The sequence below is a fragment of the Microcaecilia unicolor genome, chromosome 6 (assembly GCF_901765095.1).
Source record: "Microcaecilia unicolor chromosome 6, aMicUni1.1, whole genome shotgun sequence".
NCBI classification, from domain to species: Eukaryota; Metazoa; Chordata; class Amphibia; order Gymnophiona; family Siphonopidae; genus Microcaecilia; species Microcaecilia unicolor.
In genome coordinates, this window is record NC_044036.1 from 288,091,081 (window position 1) to 288,117,455 (window position 26,375).

The 26,375-nt window shown below is 41.4% G+C and overlaps 1 protein-coding gene across 3 annotated transcripts in view; it reads left to right on the forward strand.

Annotated features, from left to right (window-relative positions):
- DDX31 (DEAD-box helicase 31) overlaps positions 1 to 26,375 on the forward strand; it is an 88,139-nt gene that overhangs the window by 20,294 nt on the left and 41,470 nt on the right. For all 3 annotated transcript variants that reach the window (XM_030207772.1, XM_030207771.1, XM_030207773.1), the window contains exons 13-16: positions 6,143 to 6,387; positions 6,482 to 6,652; positions 11,932 to 11,991; positions 26,047 to 26,097. In XM_030207772.1, coding sequence (XP_030063632.1) covers positions 6,143 to 6,387; positions 6,482 to 6,652; positions 11,932 to 11,991; positions 26,047 to 26,097 — 527 coding nt within the window. The remainder of the gene's footprint in view (positions 1 to 6,142; positions 6,388 to 6,481; positions 6,653 to 11,931; positions 11,992 to 26,046; positions 26,098 to 26,375) is intronic.

Below are 26,375 nucleotides of genomic sequence, written 5' to 3' on the forward strand. Positions count from 1 at the left end.
CTAAAGCGCTACTAGGGTTACACAGCGCTGTAAATTTAACATAGAAGGACAGTCCCTGCTCAAAGGAGCTTATATCTTTTTGGTTGTGTTTTTTGCGTGATTCTCAAGTGTTAGGTGCCGATCAATGGTAACTCCAAGAATTTTCAGGGTTTCCAAAATTAGTAGATTTAGTTTTGGTGTGTTGATGGTGGTAAATTTGCTCGTTTTGTGTTGAGAGGTGAGTAATTAGGCATTGGGTTTTTTCTGCGTTGAGTTTTAAATGAAAGGCATCTACCCAGGAGTGCATCATATGTAGGCTTTGGTTGATGTCGTTTGAAATTTCTTTTAAGTCTTGTTTGAATGGGATGTAGATCGTTACATCATCAGCGTAAATGTATGGGTTGAGGTTTTGGTTTGATAGTAGTTTGGCCAAGGGTGTCATCATTAAGTTGACTATAGTCGGTGAGAGGGGAGATCCCTGTGGAACTCCACATTCAGGTGTCCATGTGGCTGATGTAATCGAATTTGATGTCACTTGGTATGAGCATGTGGTTAGGAATCCTTTAAACCACTTAAGAACATTTCCTCCGATACCGAAGTATTCAAGGATGTGTAGTAGGATTCCATGATCAACCATGTCGAAGGCGCTTGACATGTCGAATTGTAGAAGTAATATATTCTTTCCGGTTGCTATCGTTTGTTTGAATTTTGTCATGAGCGTAACTAGTACTGTTTCAGTACTGTGATTAGAACGAAATCCTGACTGGGAGTCGTGTAGTATTGAGAACTTGTTTAGATAGTCTGTGAGTTGTTTGGTTACCATCCCTTCTGTTATTTTGGTTATTAAGGGAATGGATGCTACTGGTCTATACTTCAGGGGCCACACACTTTGCAGACACAGTGCCACTGGTCCACGGAGCAGAGACCTGAGCCAGCACTGCCACTGAACCACCAGGCTGGCTCTTAGTATCCTAAGTGTAATCTTTTCCAAAACTGGGCCTGGAAATTTTATTCTCTGGATTTTTGAGCCACTAAAAAAATGAGAGGTGGAAATGGGCAAATAGAAGACAGTGTAGAAGAAAAGGAACAGAAGATGCTTCTCAAGCTTTTAAAGTGCTTTTAGCCATGATCTTTTCCCGGGGGGGGGGGGGGGGGGGGGCTTATGAATCCTTCCCAAGGATCTTCCTAGCTTATGATACCAGTAAAAGCTCAAAATATATATATATATTTTTTTTTGGTGATGGTTGTGAGAGGGGAGAAGACAGAAGGCCAGATGGTACAGTTTGATGAGCTCTAGAGATGGCAAGGCCCAACCAGAAACTACCACAGGCAGCATCACCACCTCACTCCCTCACGCCTTTATTCTGGTCATGTGCCAGGCTATCGTATTCCCACCACAGTTCTAACCAGCATATTGGTTAAATAATTAGAGGTTCTTTGAGAGTACACAGTAGTGCGGTTATCTACTTTAAATGTAATTAACAGAAAAACAAACAAAAAAATGGGAAGTAAGATGATAGTTTAATAATAAAGGTAATTCTCAAAAGGTTGCCTAAAGTTAGGCGCCATCCCCTGGATTCTGTATATGGCACCTAGATTCCGTGCGTAACTCAGTTGGTGGAACAAGGTAATCAGCGTTTTTAACAGCACTTAACAGGCAATAACGAGCACTAATTGGCAATAATTACAATTTATGCTCAGAAATCGCTAAGCATATCCTATAAAGAACTGCGCCTAAATTGGAAAGCACACAGTTCAAAATAAATGCCTGTAGCTTAAAAGGGCGTGTTTATGGGCGATTCATGGGTGTTCCAAAATTTCCGTGTGTAATTACAGAATATGGGTAAGTGTGTCTAAATCTACGCATACGGATTTACGCCAGGATTTTATTGACGTAAATGGACGATCGTAGATTTAGGCGCTACAGTATCAACTAAGTGTATTCTATACACTGCGCCTAAAACATACAGAATATGCTTAATGCCGCACAGATTTTTTTCAGCGCCATATATAGAATTTGGTCCCATACACATAGATTCTGTAATGACACTTGTACATGCCAATTACCATTATAGGATACTAGCATAAGTCTGCAGTTACGCGCTTAACTTTAGGCACGCGCGCTTACGCCAGCTAACTAGATATTCTGTAACCTGTATGCACAACTGCCAGATCTTCCCTGACCCACTCATGCCCCTCCTAGGTCCACACCCCCCTTGCAATTGTGTACTCTGGATTTTGAGAGTACCAGCTAGGAGCACTTACGCACACAACTGCTAATTACTGCCTATTAGTGCTAATCTGCACCAATTATAGCCAGTAGTTGGTCATTAATGGCAATTAGCATCTTATCTAATTAAGCTGCATGTACAACTGCTCTTATTCTATAACTTGCGCATAGAACTTTAGGGGGTCTCTTACTAAGCCGTGATAGTGTTTTTAGCTTGCAGTGGAAATCAGCTGGCGGTAAACGCCGAGACGCCCATTATATTCCTATGGGCGTCTCAGCGTTTACTGCCAGCTGATTTTACCGCAAGCCAAAAATGCTAGCTTGGCTTTGTAAATGTCCCCTTATATAATTAGGGGGGTTTATGAAGGCCAGAATCACCACCTTTTGGTCGGGACAATAAACTGAGAATACAGATATTGGTGTTTATATGCACCTCAAAACTTCAGTAACAAGGATATACATTCAGTTCTTTAATGTGCTTTTTAGTGTGTGCTGAATCAATTTAGATTTTTAACACATATTTGTTTTAATAAAAAGTTCTTTACTGTGTGAAATGGACCAAGAAACATCCAAAAATCATGGATAAATGTAAGCATACTGGAAATGTCTGTACACTCGTAGCCCTACTATTGCTACGTGCCTTTGTTATTTTTGAATCAAATACATTTGTTCAGTTGAGGAATCAAAAGCGTGGAAAAGACTCAAGTGGATGATTGCAGGGATGCACGGTAGGAGGGTACTAGGCTCAATGCTGCTTTTTTGATGTCGATCTAATAAACACCGTGTGTGTGTGCGCGCGCACGCAAACTGGGCCTAGTACCCTCCTACCTTTTGCCTCTGGGGTGTTTTATTGCTGTTTTATCAAGAATTTTGCTTTAAAAAAATTTCTGGTAGACAGCCATATGCACTAAGGATTTTTTCCATTAAAGCTTAGTACATCTGTCCCAGAGTCAGATGAAAGCATGCTGGTCTTACTAACTTTGAACTTTGCAGCTGCAAGTTGATCAGGAGTCCGTGTTGGATTCTGTGATAGCCTTCTGGAACATAGCCTTTAAGACGGCCATTGATAAAGTTGCAGAACCCTGACCATTGCATGCCTACCTTTTAAATCAAAGATTACCTGTCAGAAACTGGAAAGAGTTTGGCATCCCTTGGGTTATTCAGCTGCAAAGGATGCTTTGAAATCAAGATAGTATGGGTATATGAATGAGATAAGGCAGTTAAGAAATATTAGTCATCACTATTTGTCTGAAATAGTAATAAGTGCCCTTGTTGGCTTATTCCTATTACAGATCATCTTTCTAGGATGATTTTGGCCCAGCCAATTTGCTCTGACTTTGGCCCTGATTGTGAACAGCTTGCTCAGTTTGTCTAGCAGAAGGTATGCCCTTTAAGAGCAAAGCTGTTATCAAAAATTGGGAGTTGAACAATTGGATGTGACTTGCACTGTTGGTAGCATCTCAACTCCTGATGGAAACAGCTGCATTGGATGTTAAGTTAGACCAAGATCAGGTAGCAGTTACATAGGCAGAATGAATTAGTTTCACAGAGGTTTAAATTAGAAAAGTTTGGATTCTGTTAGCAAAGTTGGATAAGGGAAATTATGCTCACATCCTTGCCATATGGTAGCATTTCTAGATGTGACTGAGGACAAAATTATATGATTGATTGCATTTTGTAAACTCTTTTTTTTATCCTCGTTCTTTACAATCTGAGGTCCTGTTGTCTGTTCTGAGGTTTGGGAAGACTCCTTCAATCCTTCTTCCAACCCTATGCCATATGAGGCGAGTTTCCAACTTGGCCTTTTTGGCTAAGCTATTAGTCTCTGTTCAGTTACAGGATTGTATGATGGAATATGACTTACTGGATCTAGGGAAGGGAGATAACCACCAAAGGTAGAGGAAGAAAAGTACCCCTACGAACAATAACAATAGAAAAAGCAAAAAACATAGGGTTTACACTGGCTCTTCCAACCACGAAAGACAGGAGACTTGATTCCAAAACAAGGAGTTTATTGTATCAAGTGCACCATAGACTCAACACGGTGCCGTGTTTCGGCATTTCTGCCTGTGTCAGGAGTCTGTAAATATGCAGCCAATAAACAATTCATTCAATGCTTTCCTCAAAATTGGAGAAAAAAGACAGTGTCTTAGAACACTGTGAAATGTACGTCATGGGAAAAATGTCGCTGTGAATAGCTAATGCAGGTGGAAACGCCAAAACATGGCACTGTATTGAGTCTATGGTGCAATTTCAATAAACTCCTTGTTTTGGAATCAAGTCTTCTGTCTTTCATGGTTGGAAGAGCCATTGTAAACCCTTCGTTTTTTGCTTTTTCTATTCTTATTGTTCGTAGGGGTACTTTTCTTCCTCTACCTTTGGTGGTTATCTCCCTTCCCTAGATCCAGTAAGTCATATTCCATCATACAATCCTGTAACTGAACAGAGACTAACAGCTTAGTCAAAAAGGCCAAGTTGGAAACTCGCCTCATATGGCATAAGGTTGGAAGAAGGGATGAAGGAGTCTTCCCAAACCTCAGAACAGACAACAGGACCTCAGATTGTAAAGAACGAGGATAAAAAATAGAGTTTACAAAATGCTATCAATCATATAATTTTGTCCTCAGTCACATCTAGAAATGCTACCATATGGCAAGGATGTGAAGGATGTGAGCATAATTTCCCTTATCCAACTTTGCTAACAGAATCCAAACTTTTCTAATTTAAACCTCTGTGAAACTAATTCATTCTGCCTATGTAACTGCTACCTGATCTTGGTCTAACTTAACATCCAATGTTTCATGGTTGGAAGAGCTGTCGTACACCCTGACTTTTTGCTTTTTCTTACTGGATCCAGTTCAATCTAGCTTTAAAGAGGTTTCACTACAGCATCTGTAGTATTGCTTTTCTGGATAATCTGCATCTCTTTGTATATGGGAGCATCAGGCTTTCTAGTCCAATTCGAATTTGTTTTGCTTTTTGATTTGGTAGATCATGAGGTGCTGCTGTCTGTATTAGGGAATCTAAAGAAGACAGGTGTAGTCATGAAATACTTTTCCTCTTTTAGGGAGATGATTACTGAGAACGAAGTTAAGATTTTGGAAATTGGAAAGCTAGACTTCCATGTGTGATGTGCTCCAGAGATTCTGACTTTTCTCTGTTCTTTTTAATGTGTTCTTACAATTTTTGAGCTAATGTTTTAGGGGTGAGAGTCTCATATGTTGTATTGTTATGATTTTGATTGTTGATGTGTATATATTTGCACTATGTTGGGACTATAGTTGCTTTGTTTTTATTTTATTCTGCTTCTGATGCACATTAAACTTGGGTTACCTTGTGAAGGCAGGATATAAGTTCTTACATTGATTATAACACTGAGTCTTGTATCACGTCTCTGGTACTGTCCTGCTTTTCCTATATTGTAAGCCCTTATGGGTAAGGACTTGCTACTCTTTGTATATAATAACGTTTAGAATACAATTTTCAAAAGAATTTCTGAGTGCAGAAAAGCTCCTTTTGAAAATTGCACTCCAGCAAGGAAAATGGGCAGCTGGGATTGTGGCCAGGGCAGGCCACTAGAAATACATGCAAGAATTTCTTCTTGAAATTCCCATGCCTGCTTCCTTCTGTTTTCCTCTACATACTTCTACATCAACAAAGGATGTGGGGTGGGGTGGTAAAGAAAGTCTCCCATGGAACCAGTGGTCCTCTCTTTTTTTTTTAATCCATTTGCAGACTTGAGGAAACCAAGACTCTCTTGGGCCCGCAAGCTCTGCCAACCCACTCAAAATTACCTCCTAGTGTTTCTTGTATATTATCGTGTGTGTTTTTTCTCTCTCATTCTATATATTCAGCACTGTGATTTCTTCAGCTCTAAATAACTTATTGCACATTTTGATACAAAGCAATTTGTTTTCCTTTTGCCTGGTGAAGGTGTAACAAGGCTGGTCGATATCAGCTTGCAGGATCCCGTAAACATTACAGTGACAGAGGAAGCTGGTGGTGAAATCCCTGAGGATAAAAGGCCAGGAGTGTTCTGTGAGGGTCCTTCAGCCTTGCCAGCAAGAGTAGATATGGAAAGCTTTGCTGTCCCAGAGACTCTCACACAACACATTGTGGTGGTTCCCAGCAAGCTAAGGCTGGTCACGTTGGCAGCCTTTATAATCGGAAAGTTCCAGGTGAGATATATACGCCATATTTCTTATTTTGTGGAATGTGTGCTGTTACGTAACCAGTGACTTCTGCTATTCTCATTTCTCTTGCTTTCCCTAGTCTGAGAAGTCCCCCAAGCTGATTGTATTTTTCTCCACTTGTGAACTGGTAGAGTTTCACCATACCCTTTTTACCAACGTGCTAATGGCAAGCCAGCAGAGAGCCGGATCGCAGCCACTCATTGCCACACATCTAGAGTTCCTTAGACTACATGGAAACATGGAGCAAGAGGTGAGCACTGGGCAAACGTAGCATGGTCCAGAGTGCAATGGATGGATTCTGCAACATGATTGGTCAATGCAGTTAGTGTTTATCATGAATAGGTAAAAGCTCTGCCTTGAAATCACAGATCCTAAAAACCCAAAAATTTGTAAAACTGATCTCTGTTACCAAAAGCATGAATATATGTCTTGTCAGCACGGGGACTTCTTAAAAATCACCAGATATAGCGTATGTTTCAAATTTGGGATCACGATCCAACACCAATTTGCAACATGCAACTCGGTGACTGGGTTGCAGCTCTGTTCCTCTTCCTGTCCTCATTCCAGCTCTTCTGTGAATTTGAAGTGCAGCACATGAAGCCACTTTGCTGCTGGCTCCAGGTTCTACTTGACTGTCAGGAAGATTGAGCCACATGCAGTGTTTTTACAAAGGTTGCAGAAAAGCATGGAAATGTAGGCACTGCATGGTTCAAAATGACTGAGAGCTTGTGAACCCAGCCAGGAATAGGCAGCAGTTTCACAGTGGTGAGTAGTGGGGGTTTGGAAGGGGGCTCTATGTGACCATTAGTGAGCAGTGGCAGCTGGGATAGAGAATAAAAATGAGCAGTGGGGCTGGGGAGGGTGCTGAAAATATGAAAATGAGCCATGGATGCTGGGGATAGAGATGAGAGGGAGAGCTGTGGAGGTAGAGGAGAGTTACATAAACAATTAGTTTAAGAGTGAGCAACGGGAATTGGGAAAATGTAGAGTAAACAGTGGATTTCAAACTTAAACTATTTCAAGTATGGTACAATTTCTTGTGCCTTTACTGTTGTATAATTTGCTTATAATGCTGCTGGTGTACTGAGTACTGATCAAGTGGTTACTAGAACGCTGTCAGAACTCTGAATATAAATTCGAGTGAGCAGGTTCAGTGGTCTGCTCAGACTCACAGTTAAAGATAGAATGTAAGAATTGCCATTCTTGGTCAGACCAAATGTCTATCCATCCCAGCATACTGTCTCCAACAATAGCCAAGGATCCCAGAACAGATTTCATGCTACTTACTCCCAGGGATAAGCAGGGGTTTTCCCCAGATCTGCCTTAATGATGGTTTACGGATTTTTCTTCAGCAATTTGTCCAAACCTTTTTTATTAATGTTTATACAAGACTTTCTTTGCTACCTTTCATTAAAATAGCAGAACAGTTTTCAAATTCACAAACTATTAAAAAAAAAGAGGTGGGGGGGGGGGGGGGGGGGGGGGGGGGGAGGAAGCTACTACTGAGGGGTCAGATATGGTTTGATGGATGCAGACTGAGAAACACTCAACTTCAAAAGCTAGATTAAAATAAAAGACCTTCAAACCTTTAAATTTACGAATACAGAGCATTCCAAAGCAAGGGAGCCAAAATATAAAAAGCCAAACTACAAGTTGACTCTCGGCGGGCTCCTGCATGATGGTAGAACAAACAAAAGATGATTGATTGTTTTATGATCTAAGCAACTACAAAGGAGAATGGGGAATAAGAACATAGACCATAAAGGCTAAAAGCAGCACTTTAAACTTCATTCTGTAAGCCACTGGCAGTCAGTGAACCTCCTTAAGAAAAGGAGTAACATGATCTGACAGAGGGTTGAACAAATACGTATAGCAACGACCTATACAAATTGTAGTCGTTTCAGTGAAGACTGACGAAAACATTACAGTAATCCAGCTGATTGAGAACCAATGTAAAAAGAAGGGACACTAAGGCTTCATGATCTAAAAAGGACCCAATATGTCTGATTTGGAATAGGGCATAAAATGCAGATTTAAGAACTGCATCCACCTGAGAATCAAAGCTTAGGGCACAGTCAAAAATAACATCCAAAATTTTGAACAAAGAGCCAAACTGAATAGCTGGACCATCTATAGCAGGAGTTACAGTAGGAGACCAGATGTGTTCAGTAATCCACATGGTTTCATACTTATTTGGAACAATGATCATATAAAGCCATTTAGCAGTTAAGTCATTCATTTAGCGGGGCAAGAGATATATTGTTCGGCTCTGCTGCACAGACCAATTGAATATCATCAAAATAATATAGACTCACACCTAGAGACTGACTAAGCGTAATTAAAGGATTTAAGAATAAGTTAAACAGAACCAGTGCTAGGACGGAGTCTGTGGCACCCTGATGCATAATTTTTGATGAGTGGAAAATAAAGAATTTAGTAGACGCAATGAAATAATGGTCACTCAAGAGGCAAATCCATGGTAAACCCCCAATTCCAATATGTGCTGAAGCAGCAAAGCACGATCAACTAAGTCAAAGATAGCAGAAAGATTGAGTGAAATGACAATGAGAAGTCTCCCATAATCAAGAAACCATTGAGTGTCACTGAGGAATACCGCCAAACAGGTCTGTGCACTATGGTGGGCACAGAACCCACACTGCTGTGAGTGCAGAGAATTGGTCTTGGTTAGAAATGATGTAACTGAGCTAAAACAACCTTCTCCAGAACCTTAGAAAATAAAGTTGTAGTGGAGACAGGGCGGTAGTGCTCAGGTATCTGCGGATCTAGGTTAGACTTCTTCAGTAAAAGACAAACTGCAGCATCTTTCCAGCATTGTGGGAATATACCTTCAGAAGGCGATTAATAAATTTGAGATCCGAGTGGAAAGACCCCAGTTCAGGGTAAAGTAAAGATGTATTTTGAGTATATTATATACTGACTGTAAACCTAAGAGAGATGTGGTCAACCTTTAATCAGATTTTTGCACTACCACACTGGAGGAGAGCAGCCAATGACAGATGCTGTATCATCTGGGGGGGAGGGGGTCAGCTGCTAAAACCCTCCTACCAAAAAAAAAAAAATTAATCTTGTTAATCTTATCCAAAAGAACTGCACTAAACTGTCATGACTGAGTGGCTGGGATAATATTGAACCTGGGGAGGTCAGCTTAGTACTAAGAGAGAACAAATATTTTGAAGGATTACTATAGGTATTGATAGTTTTGGAGTAATAATCCTTCTTGGTCTACTTGCGAGCACTATGATATTCACCTTGTTGTTTCCTACAAAACTGCAGTGTCAGCAGACTTAGTTCTCCATTTCCTTTCAGCTCTAAGCACCTGTTGTTTCAAAAGACAGTCTGAATGAAACCAAGGATGCAGATGCTTTGAGGAATGAGAAAGAGAGATTGAAGGGGAGCAACTGTGTTCAATACCTGCGCAAGTGCAGAATACCAGCAGAGAGCTTTGTCTTCTAAAGACACAGCAGTAGATTTACTCAATAAAGAGAAACTGAGGAGGGGGGCGGTGAACTTGCATTCAGGTATAGTAAATATCTCTCTGCCCCCCTGAGTGCTTATAATCTAACTTATCTTGAGCTACTACTGAAAAAGTGTGAGCTAACTGTAAATCTTGCAGGCATTTGGCCCAGTATGGAACATCCATGCTATAAGGTTTCTGACTAAAGCAATATTAGCAAGAAACCTATGATCTGTGTGGAAGTCTTTGATGCTGATCACTCAGCAATGCACACATTAGTGATGTGAGAGCCCTTACGTATTTCATTGTTAAATGGACAGAGGGATGATGCTTAATCAACAGTTCTCCCTCCAGCCAAAATTTTGAGGTAATGTGTCCCTTCAAGTCCCACCCTGACCAGCTGCTAAAGGTAACAGAATAGACTATCTGGTACCAGGGGAGGGACTTGCCTTTTATTAGCGGTCTGTAATTTAGTTCTTGATGTCTTCAAATTAAGAGCATTAGTGGAGCTAACTTGTGAGTCCCATATGGTATAGCTGGGCATGCCCGAGACTATTAGCAACCAGATTCAAATGTCATTGTCTTGTGAAAAAGGGAGGGGGAAAAACTGCCGCATGCCAGAGATGCCCAGTCCTGTGATGAAGGAGAACAAAACAGTTGAGTAACTTAATCCTTTTAATCTCTCACTTGCAAGAGAGCTTGCAGCCGCTTAGAGGAGAGGGAGATGGATGCTGGCTGACATAAATCCAAAAATACTTTGGAGAGGAGCCAGAGAACTGACCAGAACTGTCAGTTATACCCCTTAAAACAAAAAGACTAGAGATGGGTCAGCCATTGCATCCTTTCACTGGTCTACGTAGTACATAAACATTATCAGAAAAAATTGCACATATACAGAGATTTTCAGCCAGTCAGATATGGAGTCTTTTGGAAATGGTAATGCAGCCACTTTCAGAGTAGTTGATTTTCCTGATCATGAGCTTAAACTATGTTTTACTATTAATATATTCAGTGGTTATGAGGTAATTAAATCACCCCAGTGCTGCAAGTCAGAGAGTCGCTACAATCCAGGAGCCCTTGGCTTTCCTGAACACAGATCCTCCCTCCCTAGGGTTCAGCAGAAAATAGTGATTATTGGAGACAGAAGAGGATGACTTCTAAGAGTCCCTTCGTTTCAGGAAGTTTCTCCCCTATGCTAACGCCCCCCCCCCCCCCCCCCCCCACACACACACACACAAAAAATAACCTTCCTGTGCTCCTTTGGCTTTCCAGCTCAATTGAAAAGACCATGAGCTTCCCTTTGCAAATTCTGGAAGTTTTATATGTTGTTCTAATTCCTCCCCTTCTTACTTAATCCAGACCTTGCAGAGCCTGCAGCTGGGGGCATGCATCAGGGATCTGTGAAGACTGAGACTTCCATGTCCTCTCTGCCTCTCTATGGGTTGTAAACACTGCCTCAGCAACATCCCTGACCCAGAAATTAAACCAAAGTCCTCCTACCTACAAACACAACCATCTGCCCTAACTGTTAAGAATGGCCTAATGGTTAGAGCTGCAAGTTGAGACCCAGGGAAGTCAGGGTTCAAATCCTGCTTCAGCCGTTGACTGTGCTTAAGAGCTTGGGCAGGTCACTTCACCCTCATTGGCTCAGGTACAAGCTTAGATTATAAGCACTCTAGGGATAGGGGATAACCTACTGTACCAGAATGTAGCCTGCCTTGAGCTACTACTTGTAAAGGTCTGAGCTAAAGCCAAATCCCCTTTCCCTTTCTTCCTTACCACTTAGCCCACTGGTCCAGTCTGAAAATCCAGGTTTACTTTCTCATTGTAGAAGGTATTTGCAGATAACTAAACTGAGGCCAGCTTATGAAACTGAAGACCTCTGGGAAGTCAAATGTTATTGTGGGGCTGGGATTGTCAATGGCTTAATTTTGGTGTTCTAATGTACAGAGCAAGCATAAAGGACCGAGCCTATAGTAGCTTTGAAACACACTTTTCTGCGTTCAGACATGCAGTACATTGCAGTTTTGTTTTGTTTTGTTTTCAAATTGCAGGAAAGAACAGAAGTTTTCCTGAAGTTTTCACAATCTTCATCCGGTATCCTGCTGTGCACCGTAAGTAGCACAAAGTTAAGTAAAAGGTTTTGGGTCAATAAAAATAGAAAACTTTGCAGTTTGTAAGCAGACGCTCTGTCTTATTAGGCCTGAGCATGAGAAATATAGTACAGCACCTTTTATCATCCATTATATGGAAAAAAATTTGTACACCCAGGTTGTTTTCTTTTACCTAGAAAAACTTATATTATCTTGAATTTGGCACTCACCTTTGATTCTCACCTCTGACTGTAGATGCCTTTCTGTTTCTCCTCCTGCCCCCTTCACCCCAGCCATGATCTGACTTGATAGCCCACAGGGTGTACAGGTCCTTTTCATGTAGTTCACAGCCTCTGGTGTACCACATTGAACTAGCTGAATAGTGAACTATGCAGAAGAGAGAGAATCGGAAGCCAACTTTAGTTTAAGCTGAGGGAGAGGTCCTCTTGTCCATCCCACAAAATATATTATCCAAATTAGTCTTTTGCACTTGATTATTGTAGATAAAAGATGTTCTTCTATAGTGAAAAGGTACTGATGGGTCATGTTATTCTGGAGCAGTTCATCGGTAGTTCAGAAATAATGCTGGTGCTGTTACTGTTCATCTAATCCTTTGAAATGACAGTAGAATCCACACTGCAGAGTGACACTTATAGGCCAATCAGTTGTTAAACTCGTTTTGATTCCTTTCTGAAACTTTGTAGAAAATAATATATTTACAGAGATGTAGTTGACAAAGGTTGTCTTTGAGCGACCAGAAGCCATGCCCACCTGAATCTTGTTTTCATAAGGTTTGAAAAACACGTTCTTCCATCCACAAAACCTGATACAAGAGCAAATAATTAATTTCTGTTAACAGAACCACAGCTGATTTGTGACCCACAGAACCAGATAAAATTCATGAAAAAATCAGAGAAATTAAGTCTCACATCAAACCTTATACGATTTTCTTCTAAATATGTGGTTGGAGATCAATAGCTTTGGTTTTAAAGCTTCTTAGTAATATTATAAAGTCTTTAGAAACTATTCTATGAAGGAAAGTAGGTGCCTACTTTCCATGTATACAATACTAGCGCAACAGGTAAAATATACACTTGTAATTTAAAGGCAAGCACTTTTGCCAGCCATAGAGCTGGTATAAATATTGCGCCTAAATTACTAAAACATGCACATATAATACTGTATAATTGTACCTGTGTAACTGTGTGCCTAGACGCTGCCCATGTGTGCATTCACCTTCATGCACCATTGCATTTAGGGTCCTTTTTATAGACTATCACATTTCCAGAATATTGGTATTTACACGCTTACGTGCACATATAAATGCATATATACTAGTGGAGAGGGACACTCCAGTAGCGGGGCTTAAAGTGGACAGAGTTCTGTCTTTTAGCTCCTGGTGAAAGACAAGCAGTAGAGGGAGGCTCAGCTCTCAAAGATGTGCAGGACTGCAAGTTGGACTCTTTGCTTAAACAGGCATTTGAGGTCACAGCACTTTTACAAGAATAAATATGCAGTGCCTACATTTCTAGAGCCTCCTTCCTTTTGATTTAATGGGGTCATGGTGCTTCTCCAATGAAAGAAGTCTGACTCTGAGGACATGAAGCATCTGGTTGCACACCTGGCTTATATAGAAAATGCCTTTTATGGACTTGTCAGCACTTCGATAAGGGGTATGGTGGTAGCAAGTTTGGCTAGACGCCAGATATGGCTTCGAAACTGGTTGGCAGAAAACAGCTTCTCTTGGCAGAGTTCCCTTTAGGGTAGCTTAACTTTCTTTCTGAAGGAGATCTTGAAAAGTTGGTTAATACATTGGGGGGCCCAAGCCACAAAGATATTTGAAGGTAAACCAAAATCTTCCTCTCATCAACTTTTCTTCTAAAGCTAAATTTTGGAATTCCAGAAGATATACATGAGGACGTTCTGGATCATTTCAGTGGTCCTGTTTTCAAGAAGCAACCAAAGGTCTTCATTGTTCTGGATCCTCTTGCCCTTTGGGTCCATTTCTCATGAGGCCAATTAGAGAGGCATCCATTTCTCTTTACGGAGAATGGACCTGGATCACATACAACCAGTGGGTCTTAGATTTGATAAGTCAAGGTTATAAACTATAATTCACCCACCCTCTTATAGATTCATTCTTTTCATCTCCTTGTTGAGCTCCCACTAAGATAGCAATGATGAAGTCCATGCTTTAAAATCTCCTAGACTTCAAAGCAGTGGTATTAATCCCAAAGCCCAAATGGGTGCTGGGAAGATAATCCATCTATTTAATTGTTCCAGAGCAAGAAGCAGCTTTGTGGCCGGTTCTTGCTGTCAAGATTGTAAATCACATATTGTAGGTTCTGCACTTCAGAATGGAAAACTGAAGAGCAGTAATTATGGCTGTTCATCCAGGAGAATTTCTTACAGTTATGGATCTTAAAAAGGTCTATCTCCATATTCTGATTTGGCCATTGTATTAGAAGTTCTTTTAAGATTTGTGATTCTGGATCAGCATTTCCAGTTCAGGGCAATGCCCTTTAGACGGCAGCCACACCAAGAACCTTATTCAAAGTCATGGTTGTGGTAGCAGCATTTCTCCATTAAGAATGAATGAGAGTTCACCCCCTATCTGTTCTTTGATTGATCAGAGCCAGTACACAAAAGGGAGAGTGAACAAGTGATGTCCAGGGTTCTTCGTCGCATGCAGTCCCTGAGATGGGGTGATCAATCTTGACAAGAGCAAGTTGATTTCCTTTCAAGACCTACAATATCTAGGAGTGAGATTCAGCACCAATGTAGGAATGACTTTCTTCCACCAAAGCGACTAGAGAAACTTCAGTCCCAAGTCAAATCACTGCTGTCTTAGAAAGCACCTTGAGTCTGAGATTATATGCAAGGTTTAGGATCAGTGGCAGATGCCATTGATTTAGTCCTGTGGGCTAGTGCACGCAGGCCTTTTGCAAAGTTCTCAGTGATTAGGTCAGCGATCTCCCAGAATTTCAAGTGTTGTCTCCCTTGGATGCCTCTAGCAAGGATCAGCATGGAATGGTGGCTTCATTGATGCAACCTATTGCAAGGAGTGTGCCTTCAAGCTCCTGACTGGATAGTGACAACAAATGCAAGATGGGATGGGGAGCTCACTGTCGGGGCCAGATGGAACAGAAAACTTTGGTCTTGGGTCGAGAAGTCATGGTCCATGAACCAACTAGAGTTTAGAGCAATACATGAGTGCTTCGGGAGTTTTGTTGGATGGTGTGGAACAAGGTGGTCAGAGTTGTCTCTGACAACACAACAGCAGTAGCATACATCAACAAACAAGGAGGCACCAAAAATGTGATGGTATTCTAGGAAGCAAGGTTACTGCTAACATGGACAAAGAAGCATTTTTCACCCGTTAGCAGCTCTCACTGCAGGAGTACAGAACATCCAAGCAGAGTTTCTCAGCAGACATGCGTTAGATCTGGGAGAGTGGGTATTCTCTCCTGCAGCCTTTGCTCTGGTGTCAGTGCAGTAGAGTACACCGATTCTCATTCTAGCAACAAAATCCAATACCAAAGTTCCACCATTTTTTCAGCAGGAGAAGTGAGCCCGATTCCAAGGGCCTGGGTGCTTTGATTCAGCTCTGGCTGCCAAGGATGCTGTTGTAGGTGTTCCTGCTGCTTTCAATGCTGGGTTGTGTTCTTCAAAAGATTTCTGCTTATTCTGGCCTTGTGGTTCTTGTAGCTTCAGCTTGGCCAAGTCAGCCGTGGTTTATGGGCCTAATTCATCTCAAGGTAATCTGTTGTACCTTCCTCAGGAAAAAGGCCACCTTCTTCATGGAATACTCATGATGGAGTATCCAACTTCCTTCCATCTTATGACATGGTTCTTGAGTAGTTGAAGCTAAGACCATAAAGGTTATTTCGAAGAGGCGATTGCCACTCTGCTTCAGGCTAGGACACATTTCCAGTTCTACAATGTAAGTGAGAGATGGGTGAGTATTTGAATCTTGGTGTGACGCAAGAGCAATATTTCCCTTTCAGAGCTACAGTAGTTCATATCTTGGCATTTCTTCAAGACAGGCTTCGTAGAAAATTAGCATTAGATTCCTTCAAAGTCCAAGTGGCAGTATTTCTCATTTGAAAAAGTCCTCATTGGCAACTCATCCTGATGTAATCATATTTCTTAGAAGTGTCACGTGTTTTCATCATCTCCCCCCCCCCCCCCTTTATCATCCTTGTCCACAGTGGAATTTAAATGTAATGCTTAGCACATTGGGGCGTCCTTTGAACCTTTAGCAGGAGTGACACTGAAGGATCTTGCTGTTAAGGCAGTATTTCTTTTTAACTATTTTGCACACAGAATTTCTTTTTTTAAAAGCCTTGTCTTGTAGGGATCCCTTTCTCCAATTTAGGGAAGTGGCGTTTTCAAATAGGACAGATTCTTTCTTTCTCCCTAAAATAGTACCTTTATTTCACATAAATCAGAACATTTTTCTTTTCCTTTCCACAGGGATAAGCGAGTATGAAGAGTATTTTGTGTTGAAATACGTTTTATTGAAGTCACCAAACAAATAAACCAGCAAAAATACTTGTAAAGAGTATTTTAAATTGCTACATTTGTGAGATGTTCACCATATCCTTATTAAATACCTTGATGTAACTATTGAATTCTGAAAGTCCAATACATTTTGTTCTCGGAGGCCCAAAAAAGGGAGGTGCAGTTGCTAAATGTACAGTTGCTCACTGGATTACAGAGATGGTTTTATCAGCCTGTATTCTTAAAAGAAAATAGTTTCCCATTGGATTAAGAGCTCCTTCTACCAGAGAAATGTCAGCCTCTTGGGCAGAGTTTTAGGCACTAACTCCAGTTTATATTTGTGAGTGGCTATCTGGTCATCCCTTCATATATTTGCTAAGCATTAACAGATTACCTGTGGGTGTGCAAGCAGAGGCTGCCTTTGGTTCTGAAGTCCTTTGGGCAGGAAATTCTGTTTCCCACCCACCTTGAGTGCTTTGCTACATCCCACAGGTTCTGGATTGGTCTGATACAGATGAGAAGAAATTATGTCTGTCTTGGTAATTTTCTTTCCTTTACGACTACCGGATCAGTCCAGAGTCCCATCCACCCTCCCCCATCTCCCACAAATGCTGTACTGTTTAGAGAAGATTACATCTAAGGGAATTGAAAGAACTCTGAGAAGTTCTGACTGCTTTGCTGTCTGACCTTTACAATGCTTCTTTAGAGTCAGGAGTGGTCCCAGACGACTGAAGAAGGACAGATATGGTTCCTCTCCAGAAAAGCAGAAGTAAGGAGAAGGTTGAGAAATACAGGCTGGTTTGTCTGACATCTTTGTTGAGTAAATTTAATGGAAACCCTTCTAAAACAGAGGATAGTGAGGTTTCTGGAAGTCAGTGGATTGCAGGACCTGTGGTAGCATGATTTTACTAGGCATAGATCTTGTCAGACAAATGTAATTAATATTTTTTGAACGAGTGACCAGACAGTTGGATTGAGGGAGAATGCTAGACATGATGTATTTAGATTTTAACAAAGCCTTTGACATAGTTCTGCATAGGCAATTTATAAATAAACTGAGTGCCCTCAATATGGGCCCTAAAGTGACTGGCTTAGAAACAGGTTGAGTGGAAGGCAGCAAAGGGTAGTGGAAAATGGAGTTCACACTGAGGAAAGGGACGTTACTAGTGGGGGCCACAAGGAACGGTTCTTGATCCGGTTCCTTTTAACATGTTTGCTACTGTTTGGGTTCTGTCAGGTACTTGTGACCTAAATTAACCACTGCTGGAAGCAGGTTACTGGGCTAGATGGACCATTGATCTGACCCAGTATGGCTGTTCTTTTGTAAGCAATAATGTGGAAAGACATTTGTTTAGGTTCGCTTCTTTGCAGATAATACCAAAATCTGCAATAGGATAGATATGCCTGATGGTGTGGATAACATGAGGAGGGACTTAGCAAAGCATGAAGAATGGTCTAGAATTTGGCAGCTAGGATATAATGCTTAAAAATTCAGGATCATGCATTTGGGCTGCAAAAACCTGCGAGAGCGGCACAGTATAGGAGTTGAAGTACTGTGCACAAAAGAAGAGTTAAACTTGGGAATGATTGTATCTGGTGATCTTAAGTTGACCTAGGAGGTAGAAGAGGCAATGGCAAAAACCAGAGAGATGTTGGGTGTATAGAGAGAGGAGTAGCCAGCAGGAAAAAGGAGGTGATAGTGCTTCTGTATAAGTTTAGATTATTTGGGCTTGCTATACCGCCTTTGCCAGCTAGTAGATCAAAGCAATTTACACAATATCAAAATGTTACAGAAAAACGGAAAGAAATTACAATATTTAGATAGGAAAGATAACCATCCATACAGTACTGATGGTTAGGGTGAGGCATTGGACTGTTACACAAGGTGCATAGAAATGAGCGAGGGGGAAGGAAAAAGGAAAAGAGGGGAAAAGTACTCCTAAGAAATGGGTAAGGAAGAGGCAGAACTAGAGAAAAGTGGAAGCCAAGTCTTCAGTTCGACTTTAAATTTGTCAAACGATGTCTGGTTCATTTAGACTTCATTGGAGGAGTGGCCTAGTGGTTAGAGCACCAGTCTTGACATCCAGAGGTGGCCAGTTCAAATCCCACTGCTTCTCCTTGTGATCTTGGGTAAGTGTAAGTCACTTAACCCTCCATTGCCTCGGGTACAAACTTAGTTTGTGAGCCCTCCAGGGACAGAGAAATGCCCAGTGTACCTGAATGTAACTCACCTTGAACTACTACTGAAAGGTGTGAGCAAAATCCAAATAAATAAATTAAAAAATAAATAAATTTAGAGCACTGTGTACAATTCTGGAGACCACTCTTTCAAAAATATATAAATAGAATGGAGTCAGTTCAGAGAGCGGCTACTAAAATGGTCAGTGGTTTTCATCATAAAGTGTATGGGGATAGACTTAAAGATCTCAACGTATACTTTTGAAGAAAGGTGGAAGAGGGGAGATATGGTAGACCTTTAAATAGCTCCTTGGCATAAATGCACAAGAGGTGAGTCTCTTTCAATTGAAAGGAAGCTCTAGAATGAGGGGTCATAGGAATGAAGGTGAAAGAGGACAGACTCAGGAATAATGTAAGAAAATACTTCTTTACAGAAAGAGTGGTAGAGACAAAGTCTATTTCTGATTTCAAGAAAGAATGGAACAAGCACTTAGAACCTATTAGGGTGAAGAAGGGATGGTAGATGGTATGGATGGGTGGACTGGATAGGCCATATAGGGGTCAATATTGAAATCGATTTAAATGGCCAGAAATGACTCCTGGCCATTTAAATCACTTGTCTGGGGCTAATTGGGAATATGCAGGGGCACTTCACCAGATAGTGCTGCTAAAAATGCCTGGTTAGCACCCAAGCCAAAACTGGCTATTTTGTGGGCATTCCAGGGGGAGAATCAGAACTTAGCCAGTTAAGTGCCAATATTCAGTACTTAAACGGCTAAGATAAGCATATAAATAGAACTGCATAAAACCTAGTCCCTTCCTTATGTGGGTCTTCTTAGCCGGTTAGGTGACTATCCGGCTGTAAAGCTGTCAGCAAATGGCTAAAGAATAATACTCCTAGTCTCCATTACTTTCTAATTCGAAATACTGATTGTGGTACCCTGTATAGGGCAGGGCTCACAAGTCTTTGTTCTCTGGTTCCATCTGCTGGATGGATGGACTGGCAAAAACCCACAGGTTCTGGACTGGCCTGGTAGAATTAAAGGAAAGAAAATCACCAGGGAAAAGCTAATTTCTCCATTCTGATTATTTATGTGCATACTTGGTGCCCTCTTTTGCTTTTTTCAATGTGTGAGGGAGAGGGGGAGCTGTACTGCAGCTCCTTTGCCCAACCACAGAAGTAAGAGCAAACAGCCTCCGGAGAGATGTGTCTTACTCGAGGACATTTCTGGTTCAGTCTTTCTTTTTCTCCCTCTGCCTAAAAGAGAACGCCATCTGTTTCATCTCATAGAGCGCCTTGGCCAGCCTCCTTCATACCACAGAAGGTCTCTTAATTTGCTTTCTAATAGCGGCAGCTGCTGATCAAAAAAGTGTGAATCTTCATGATTTCTGCCCAGAGAAAATATGTCAATTACATCAATCAAGAATGGTTAGAACTGATAAAGCCCTTTTCTTTTCTGTTCTGCATGGCTGGAGTCCTGCCAATGTCTTAAAGAAAACCCTCCTCTAACTTGGCTTCATGAACATGTTTAGTGTTTGTGCAGGAACTCTGGCTGCCTATCCTTCCATATCATGCTGGAGAGTCATGTGGACCTTAGCCAGCTATGGGGTGACATTCAGAGGCTCAGTTTATAAATGGATAGCTGAAAGATGCCAGGTGGAAGAGGATCTGTGCATGCAGTACAGACCAGAACTGATCAGTGAACTGTTCATGGAAATGTTGCAGAAATGTTTCTGGTCCCCATTCCATGATGGTGATGAATTTTTGACATCTGTATTGTCAGGGCTGTCCATACTGTGTTTTTTGCACATGGCCCTGCTTTTTAGCCCCTTCTGACTTATGCAAATGAGGCCCTGCATCCCTTCCCTTTCATCCCTTTATACCAGGAACAGGTGACCCGACTCTTCCTTCCTGGGTAGTCCTATTCACTGTTTATGAACATTGAGACCCAAGTTTCGTGGAGTGTAGCATTTTCTCTGTGTGATAACTATTTTCTTAGTAATTTATGTGTGTTTTATATATCTGCTTGGGTCAGGTTGTCTTTGTATTCCAGGCTGTGTATGTGCACTCCGGGCTTTAAGGATTGCCAACACTTTAATATGTTTTTTTATTGACAGTCTTCCAAATTTTCAGTAATAATCTCATTTCTTTACTGACATATATTTTGCTGTTATCAAATATCAATAAAAATAAATCTCCACACTAAGAGAATTCAAAAATGGTATGGAAGGAAGGAAGTGCTCGTACATATTGTGCAATCTTATCTGCTCTTACAATCATTGCATTTAGTTTTAAAAAACAACAGTGTTTATTGTATTGTATACATCTTGTAAAAGTCAAACACTTAGGAGTATGTCTAATAAAGTATGCTAATAAATGGCTTTAGTGCATGCCAGCATGGGACTTTCATGAGCGCTAAGCCCATTTCTAGCGCACCCACGAAATATGGGAATTTCCAGAATTTCTCTTTCAGGTTGTGCACTAATGTTTACAGTCGCACGTGTAACCTGAAAATATTGACGGGGGAGCACTTACCACTTTTGTTTATTTAGGAGGCGTTAAGTGCTCCTATATTATAGATGCGTTAACCAATTAGCGTGCAGTATTCAAAACGAGCTAACTGGATAGCGCATCCATGCGTATTCTCCTCCCTGACTCGCCCCCTCCAGAAAAGTGATACAAAAATATGGATATTGTGCACTTAGAGCATGCAAGCAGCTTGCTTACTGTAAAATACTTTAACACATTTTGCGGTAAGTGTTTTTGCATGCACTAAGTGCACTTTAGGGGGCTTAACACATTTTAGTAGACATATTATTGAAAACCAAAAATATTTTTCTTGTTTTTATGCAAAAACTTCCGAATGTGAAGTAGGCATAGCAGAACTTTATACTCGATAGGATCTTTAGGCCGCATACCATTTGATGATTACTAGCATTTTCAAAAAATGTGATCACTTATCTACTGAAATCCTCCACAGGCAAGGAATTGTAGTCCAGTAAGGTGTTTCACATTACTTCACTGCTCAAAGGTCCCAAATTATAATTCAAAATGTTGTTTCACATTTCTCCAGTGATTGAGGGTCTCTCTATGGCACTATGTTTGGCTGAAGCTGCTTCCTGCTGCAAGTCACCAGTGTGTAGAAACTCACTGTCACGGAGTGATGTGAGGCAGATAGGTCTGACTGTGACTCACAGGATGTCCAGAGGTATTCTCGCACCTGTTCCCAGTCCCAAGCCTCATAAGCTGGCAACAGAGACTGACATCCATTATCTGGAAAAATATGGCAGTTTATTTATCTTGGATGTAACAAAAGAGAGGGAACAAAGTACAAACTAAAGTCCAAACAAAAAAAACAGCACCACGGGCCTTTAAAAATGGAACACAGTTCTTTAATGAATGAGCCTTGACAAAAAGACCTGACACGGGCCGTGTTTCGGTGACTAGCACCTGCGTCAGGGGTCACAGTGATGACGTGGAAAACTTGGGGAATAACTCGAATATATTCCTCTACAATATATTATTCCTTACCCCACGTCTTATGTAGTAAAAGCTACAAAGCACCAAGGCACTTTCACTTTCTGTATCAAAATTGATACAGAAAGTGAAAGTGCCTTGGTGCTTTGTAGCTTTCACTACATAAGACGTGGGGTAAGGAATAATATATTGTAGAGGAATATATTCGAGTTATTCCCCAAGTTTTCCACGTCATCACTGTGACCCCTGATGCAGGTGCTAGTCACCGAAACACGGCCCGTGTCGGGTCTTTTTGTCAAGGCTCATTCATTAAAGAACTGTGTTCCATTTTTAAAGGCCCGTGGTGCTGTTTTTTTTGTTTGGAGTTTATTTATCTTGGACTAGTAAATACTAATTATTATATGAGTATAATAATGCATCAGTTATAATTCCTATTATTAATGCTCATGTTCATTCAGAGAGAATGGGCTTTGTTGGCGTTGCTACACGGGGATCACTAGCACAGTTTGGTAAAAAAAGGCCCTTAGTGTGGCGATGTATTTTTATGAATATTTTTAATTTCCTTTTTCTTTATTACATTTGTATCTTATCCTTTGTATATTGGTTTTACTGTTTACGTTTTACTGTTGCCAGTCCCCTAACTCCGGAATCCTGCAGCCTTACAGAGCCTTAGCCCATGGTCCCGTTGCATAGGACTTGTATTTAGAGGCATGTGGCTGGCAGTTGCCTTTGTATGCACGTGCACCTGGATCTGCTGGATCTGTGATCATGCATCGATTATCTGTGTAGAAGTACCTTGGTTACTTTTTGTGCCTTTCATCTGTTGTAACTGCGTAATTCCAGGTCACCCCCCCCCCCCCCAAATACACACATATATTAGAAGATTTAGTTTCAATCCTAAGGTTAATTTTGTCCCAGCACAATTATGGACCTTGTTTACTAAGGGGTATGTATGTTGGAAAAGAAGTATCTGAGCAGGGGCAATAGCCACCAGGCACTCAGAGTTCTAAAAATTCCACAAGTGGCATACGGTGTTCTGTCACTTCCACCCTGACAGATGTAGAATTTGGGGGAGGCATGAACAGATGTATAAGTTCAGAACTCTTTAGAATTTGTAGATCAGAAAGGAACCCAAGGTTTACATGCGTATTTAGTAGTAGAAGGGTCGATATTCAAAAGGATATAACCAGCCAGAAATTGCCGCTAACCGGTTGATTCGCTTGTTGGGCACTATGCGCTAATTTTCAGTGGCACAACCGGTTATCGCCACTGAATAATTAGTGGTTAACGCCTAAGTGAAAACTGGTTATTTTGAGGGCAGAATCAGCACTCGGCCAGTTAAGTGCCGATATTCAGCACTTAACCAGCCAGGGTAACCTCGTAAATGGGACGACATAAAACACAGTCCTATCTTTATACAGTCACATATGGCTAGTTAAGTATTGAATATCAGATTAACCAGTTATGTGTTAGCCAGCTCAGTGAAAACCAGATATTCAGTGCTCAAGCCCGTACGTGGCCCAGCTTTGAATATTCGGGAATAACGCTGCCAGCAGTCGGCAGAACACATCACCAGCTGAATATTGGCCTTGGTTTGTTTTTGTCTTCCTCTTATTTTTGCCAAAATTTTCTTCTGGGTCTGTGTTTGTATCTTTCAACAGCTTCTCTTTAATTTTGGTGGCTGGGATAAGATGAAAGCAGAAAGGTCATTTAGAGAATGATTTGCTGTTTGCTCAGCCACATTAACTCATGTTGCCAGTTTGTGGAACCTCCAGCTAGGCACTCTTGCCTCTGACAGCTTCTGGACACCCTCCTTCTCTGATTACGCAGCCCAATCTGTCGCCCTGACCATGGGGCCTCTACCCTGCTGATGCCGTTCTGCATTCACTAGTAATGATTTTGGCAGGCTGGGAAGGCAATGAAAGTAAGACAGCTCCTTTCTGTGCTCAGAGAGCTGTTAGGTATACCCTTTCTGGTTTGCAAGCTTCTCTGGTAAATGGATGAGTCCTTTTAATCCAGTCGACAGGCTGGTGACTGAGCAAGCTGCTTTCCATCTGTACCTTCCAGGTCTCTTAGAGGTAGCCAATTGTCCTGCTAAGGCCAGCAAGACCTCGCCATTGCTTGTCTTTCAGACAGACTTTGGAAGTTTTCTTTCCCGTAATATTACAGAAGGGTAAGTGAGAGACTGCTTACACTTCATACTATAGTAATACTGTGGTAACACTCTTTTAGTGAGTGTTGCTGTAGAGTGTGAGAGCTTTGTTTGTTAGTGAAATGAATGAAATACTACAGATAGAGATTTGCTTCGTGATATTAAAAGTGAAGGATCAGTACTCTGAGGAGGCAAGTATAATGATGAGCAAAGCTAGGCCAAAGTTATCTGATGCCCAAGGTAAACCTCAAGCTGTGTGCTGCCGCCACTACCACAGTCGAGCATCTTCCCTTTTCTTCTCAATGCTTCCCCCTCCCCATAGTCTAGCATATTATCTTCCCCTCCTCACTCTGCGTCCCAGCATGGTCAACATCTTATCTGTTCTCTCTTCCCTTCCTCCTGCCACTGCCTTCCTCTAGCCTGAGTCAGTCAGGCTTTTCCATTACAGACCCACACTCAAATGCTGCCACATCCTTCCCCCTCCAGTGCAAGCTTGCTGTTGAAGGTGAGGATGTGATGTAGCAGGGCTTGACGATAGTTCTGTGCTTCTGCACTGCACAGCACTCAAGTTCTTTATGTAACCATATAAATGCACCTCGGTCCTGCGCTGTTGCACCCCTGCTATTTACTTCTGAGACCCACACATACACCTCTGCCAGTGCACCTCACTCTGCCCTGCAGTACCCCTTCCTATTTCAGTCTTGAGGATCTCTCCTCAACAGCTTTCCTAATGCACCTCACTCTTATACCAACCCCATTACAACTCTGCTAATGCACCTCCTCTTCACCTTGATGCTCTGCCTGTAAAGACTGGCTCATACTTCTTCCTGGGCTACTGATGGGATTTGAATGCAGCCTTTATCTTGAACATACAGAAAGAGAGAAACGAAAAATTATCAGTTTAAGGAAGAGCCTCAATTTTTGGACATATCTAAGGCCAAGTCATCCTGTAACTTGAAACATCATAGTATAAAATCAAAGTTGATTGCCCTAAATAAGACACATCCAGTCTTATTTAGATTCTGTGTCAAGGTCATCCTTCAGGGAAAGATGAAACTTGACCATGTTTGAAACAGGTGAAGCAACAGCACATGCTGTGCAACTGTCCAATGTCAGCCAAAAGTTCAGAGCTGGCCAAGGTTTGCTTTGAGGACCTTCAGAGGCAGGAGGCACCATGCATAGACCAAGCCCTTGGACTTGCGCTTATTTAAAATGTACAGTTCCAGGATGGGAAGGTTAACTTGCTTCAACCCTCACCGCAGTTCTTAGGGTTGAGCTTTTCTTTGGGTTAATTTCAGGATTTAATGTACGAATAAGTTCAGAGTTCAAGGCAGAGCCTCAGTAAGGATCTCTGATGCACAAGTGTAACCATGAACACAAAGCAGTCTCAAAACCCCTACCCATGCCAGTATCAAGAGGTGTTTCTCTGCTAAGGTGACTCCCAGACATAGGCACCAGATCTGTGGGTGTTGAGCACTCCCAATATTAAGCGTTCTCAATCATTTTGTATTGTTGGTGCCTATGCTTCCGGAAGTCTTGAGTGAAACTGAACTAGTCTAGCATTTTAAGATGTACAGAACCCAAAGGTACAGGAGAAATGGCAGCTTAGGCATCCAAGTGGATGCTATATCTTTGTGTACATGTCTGAAATGATTTTGCTCATTAACAGATGTGAATTGCATTGAAATTTCATTTCCTGGCTATAAGGAAGTTATTTATCCTGATGATACTTAAATTATGTATATATATTTTACTTTTGGTCTAGGATGTGGCTGCACGGGGGCTGGATCTACCTCAGGTCACATGGATTGTCCAGGTGAGGTTGGTTTTGTGCCTGCACATTCACAAGAGCGTGAGCTGATTCATATGTCTTTCATTGTAAAGTGTGCATACACCAGTCACAGTTTACTACTGTTCCTGCTGCAAATGATTTCTCCAGCCCTGCTCATTGTCTGCAGTATGATAACACACTAGAGCCAGGCTCTGGTCTGAGGATCTTACAGTCTAATCAAGACAGACAAGACAAGGTTCAGGAAGTTTATGTATTACAGAAAATCATCAAGACTATGATTCTAGAGTCAAGGTTTAACCAAG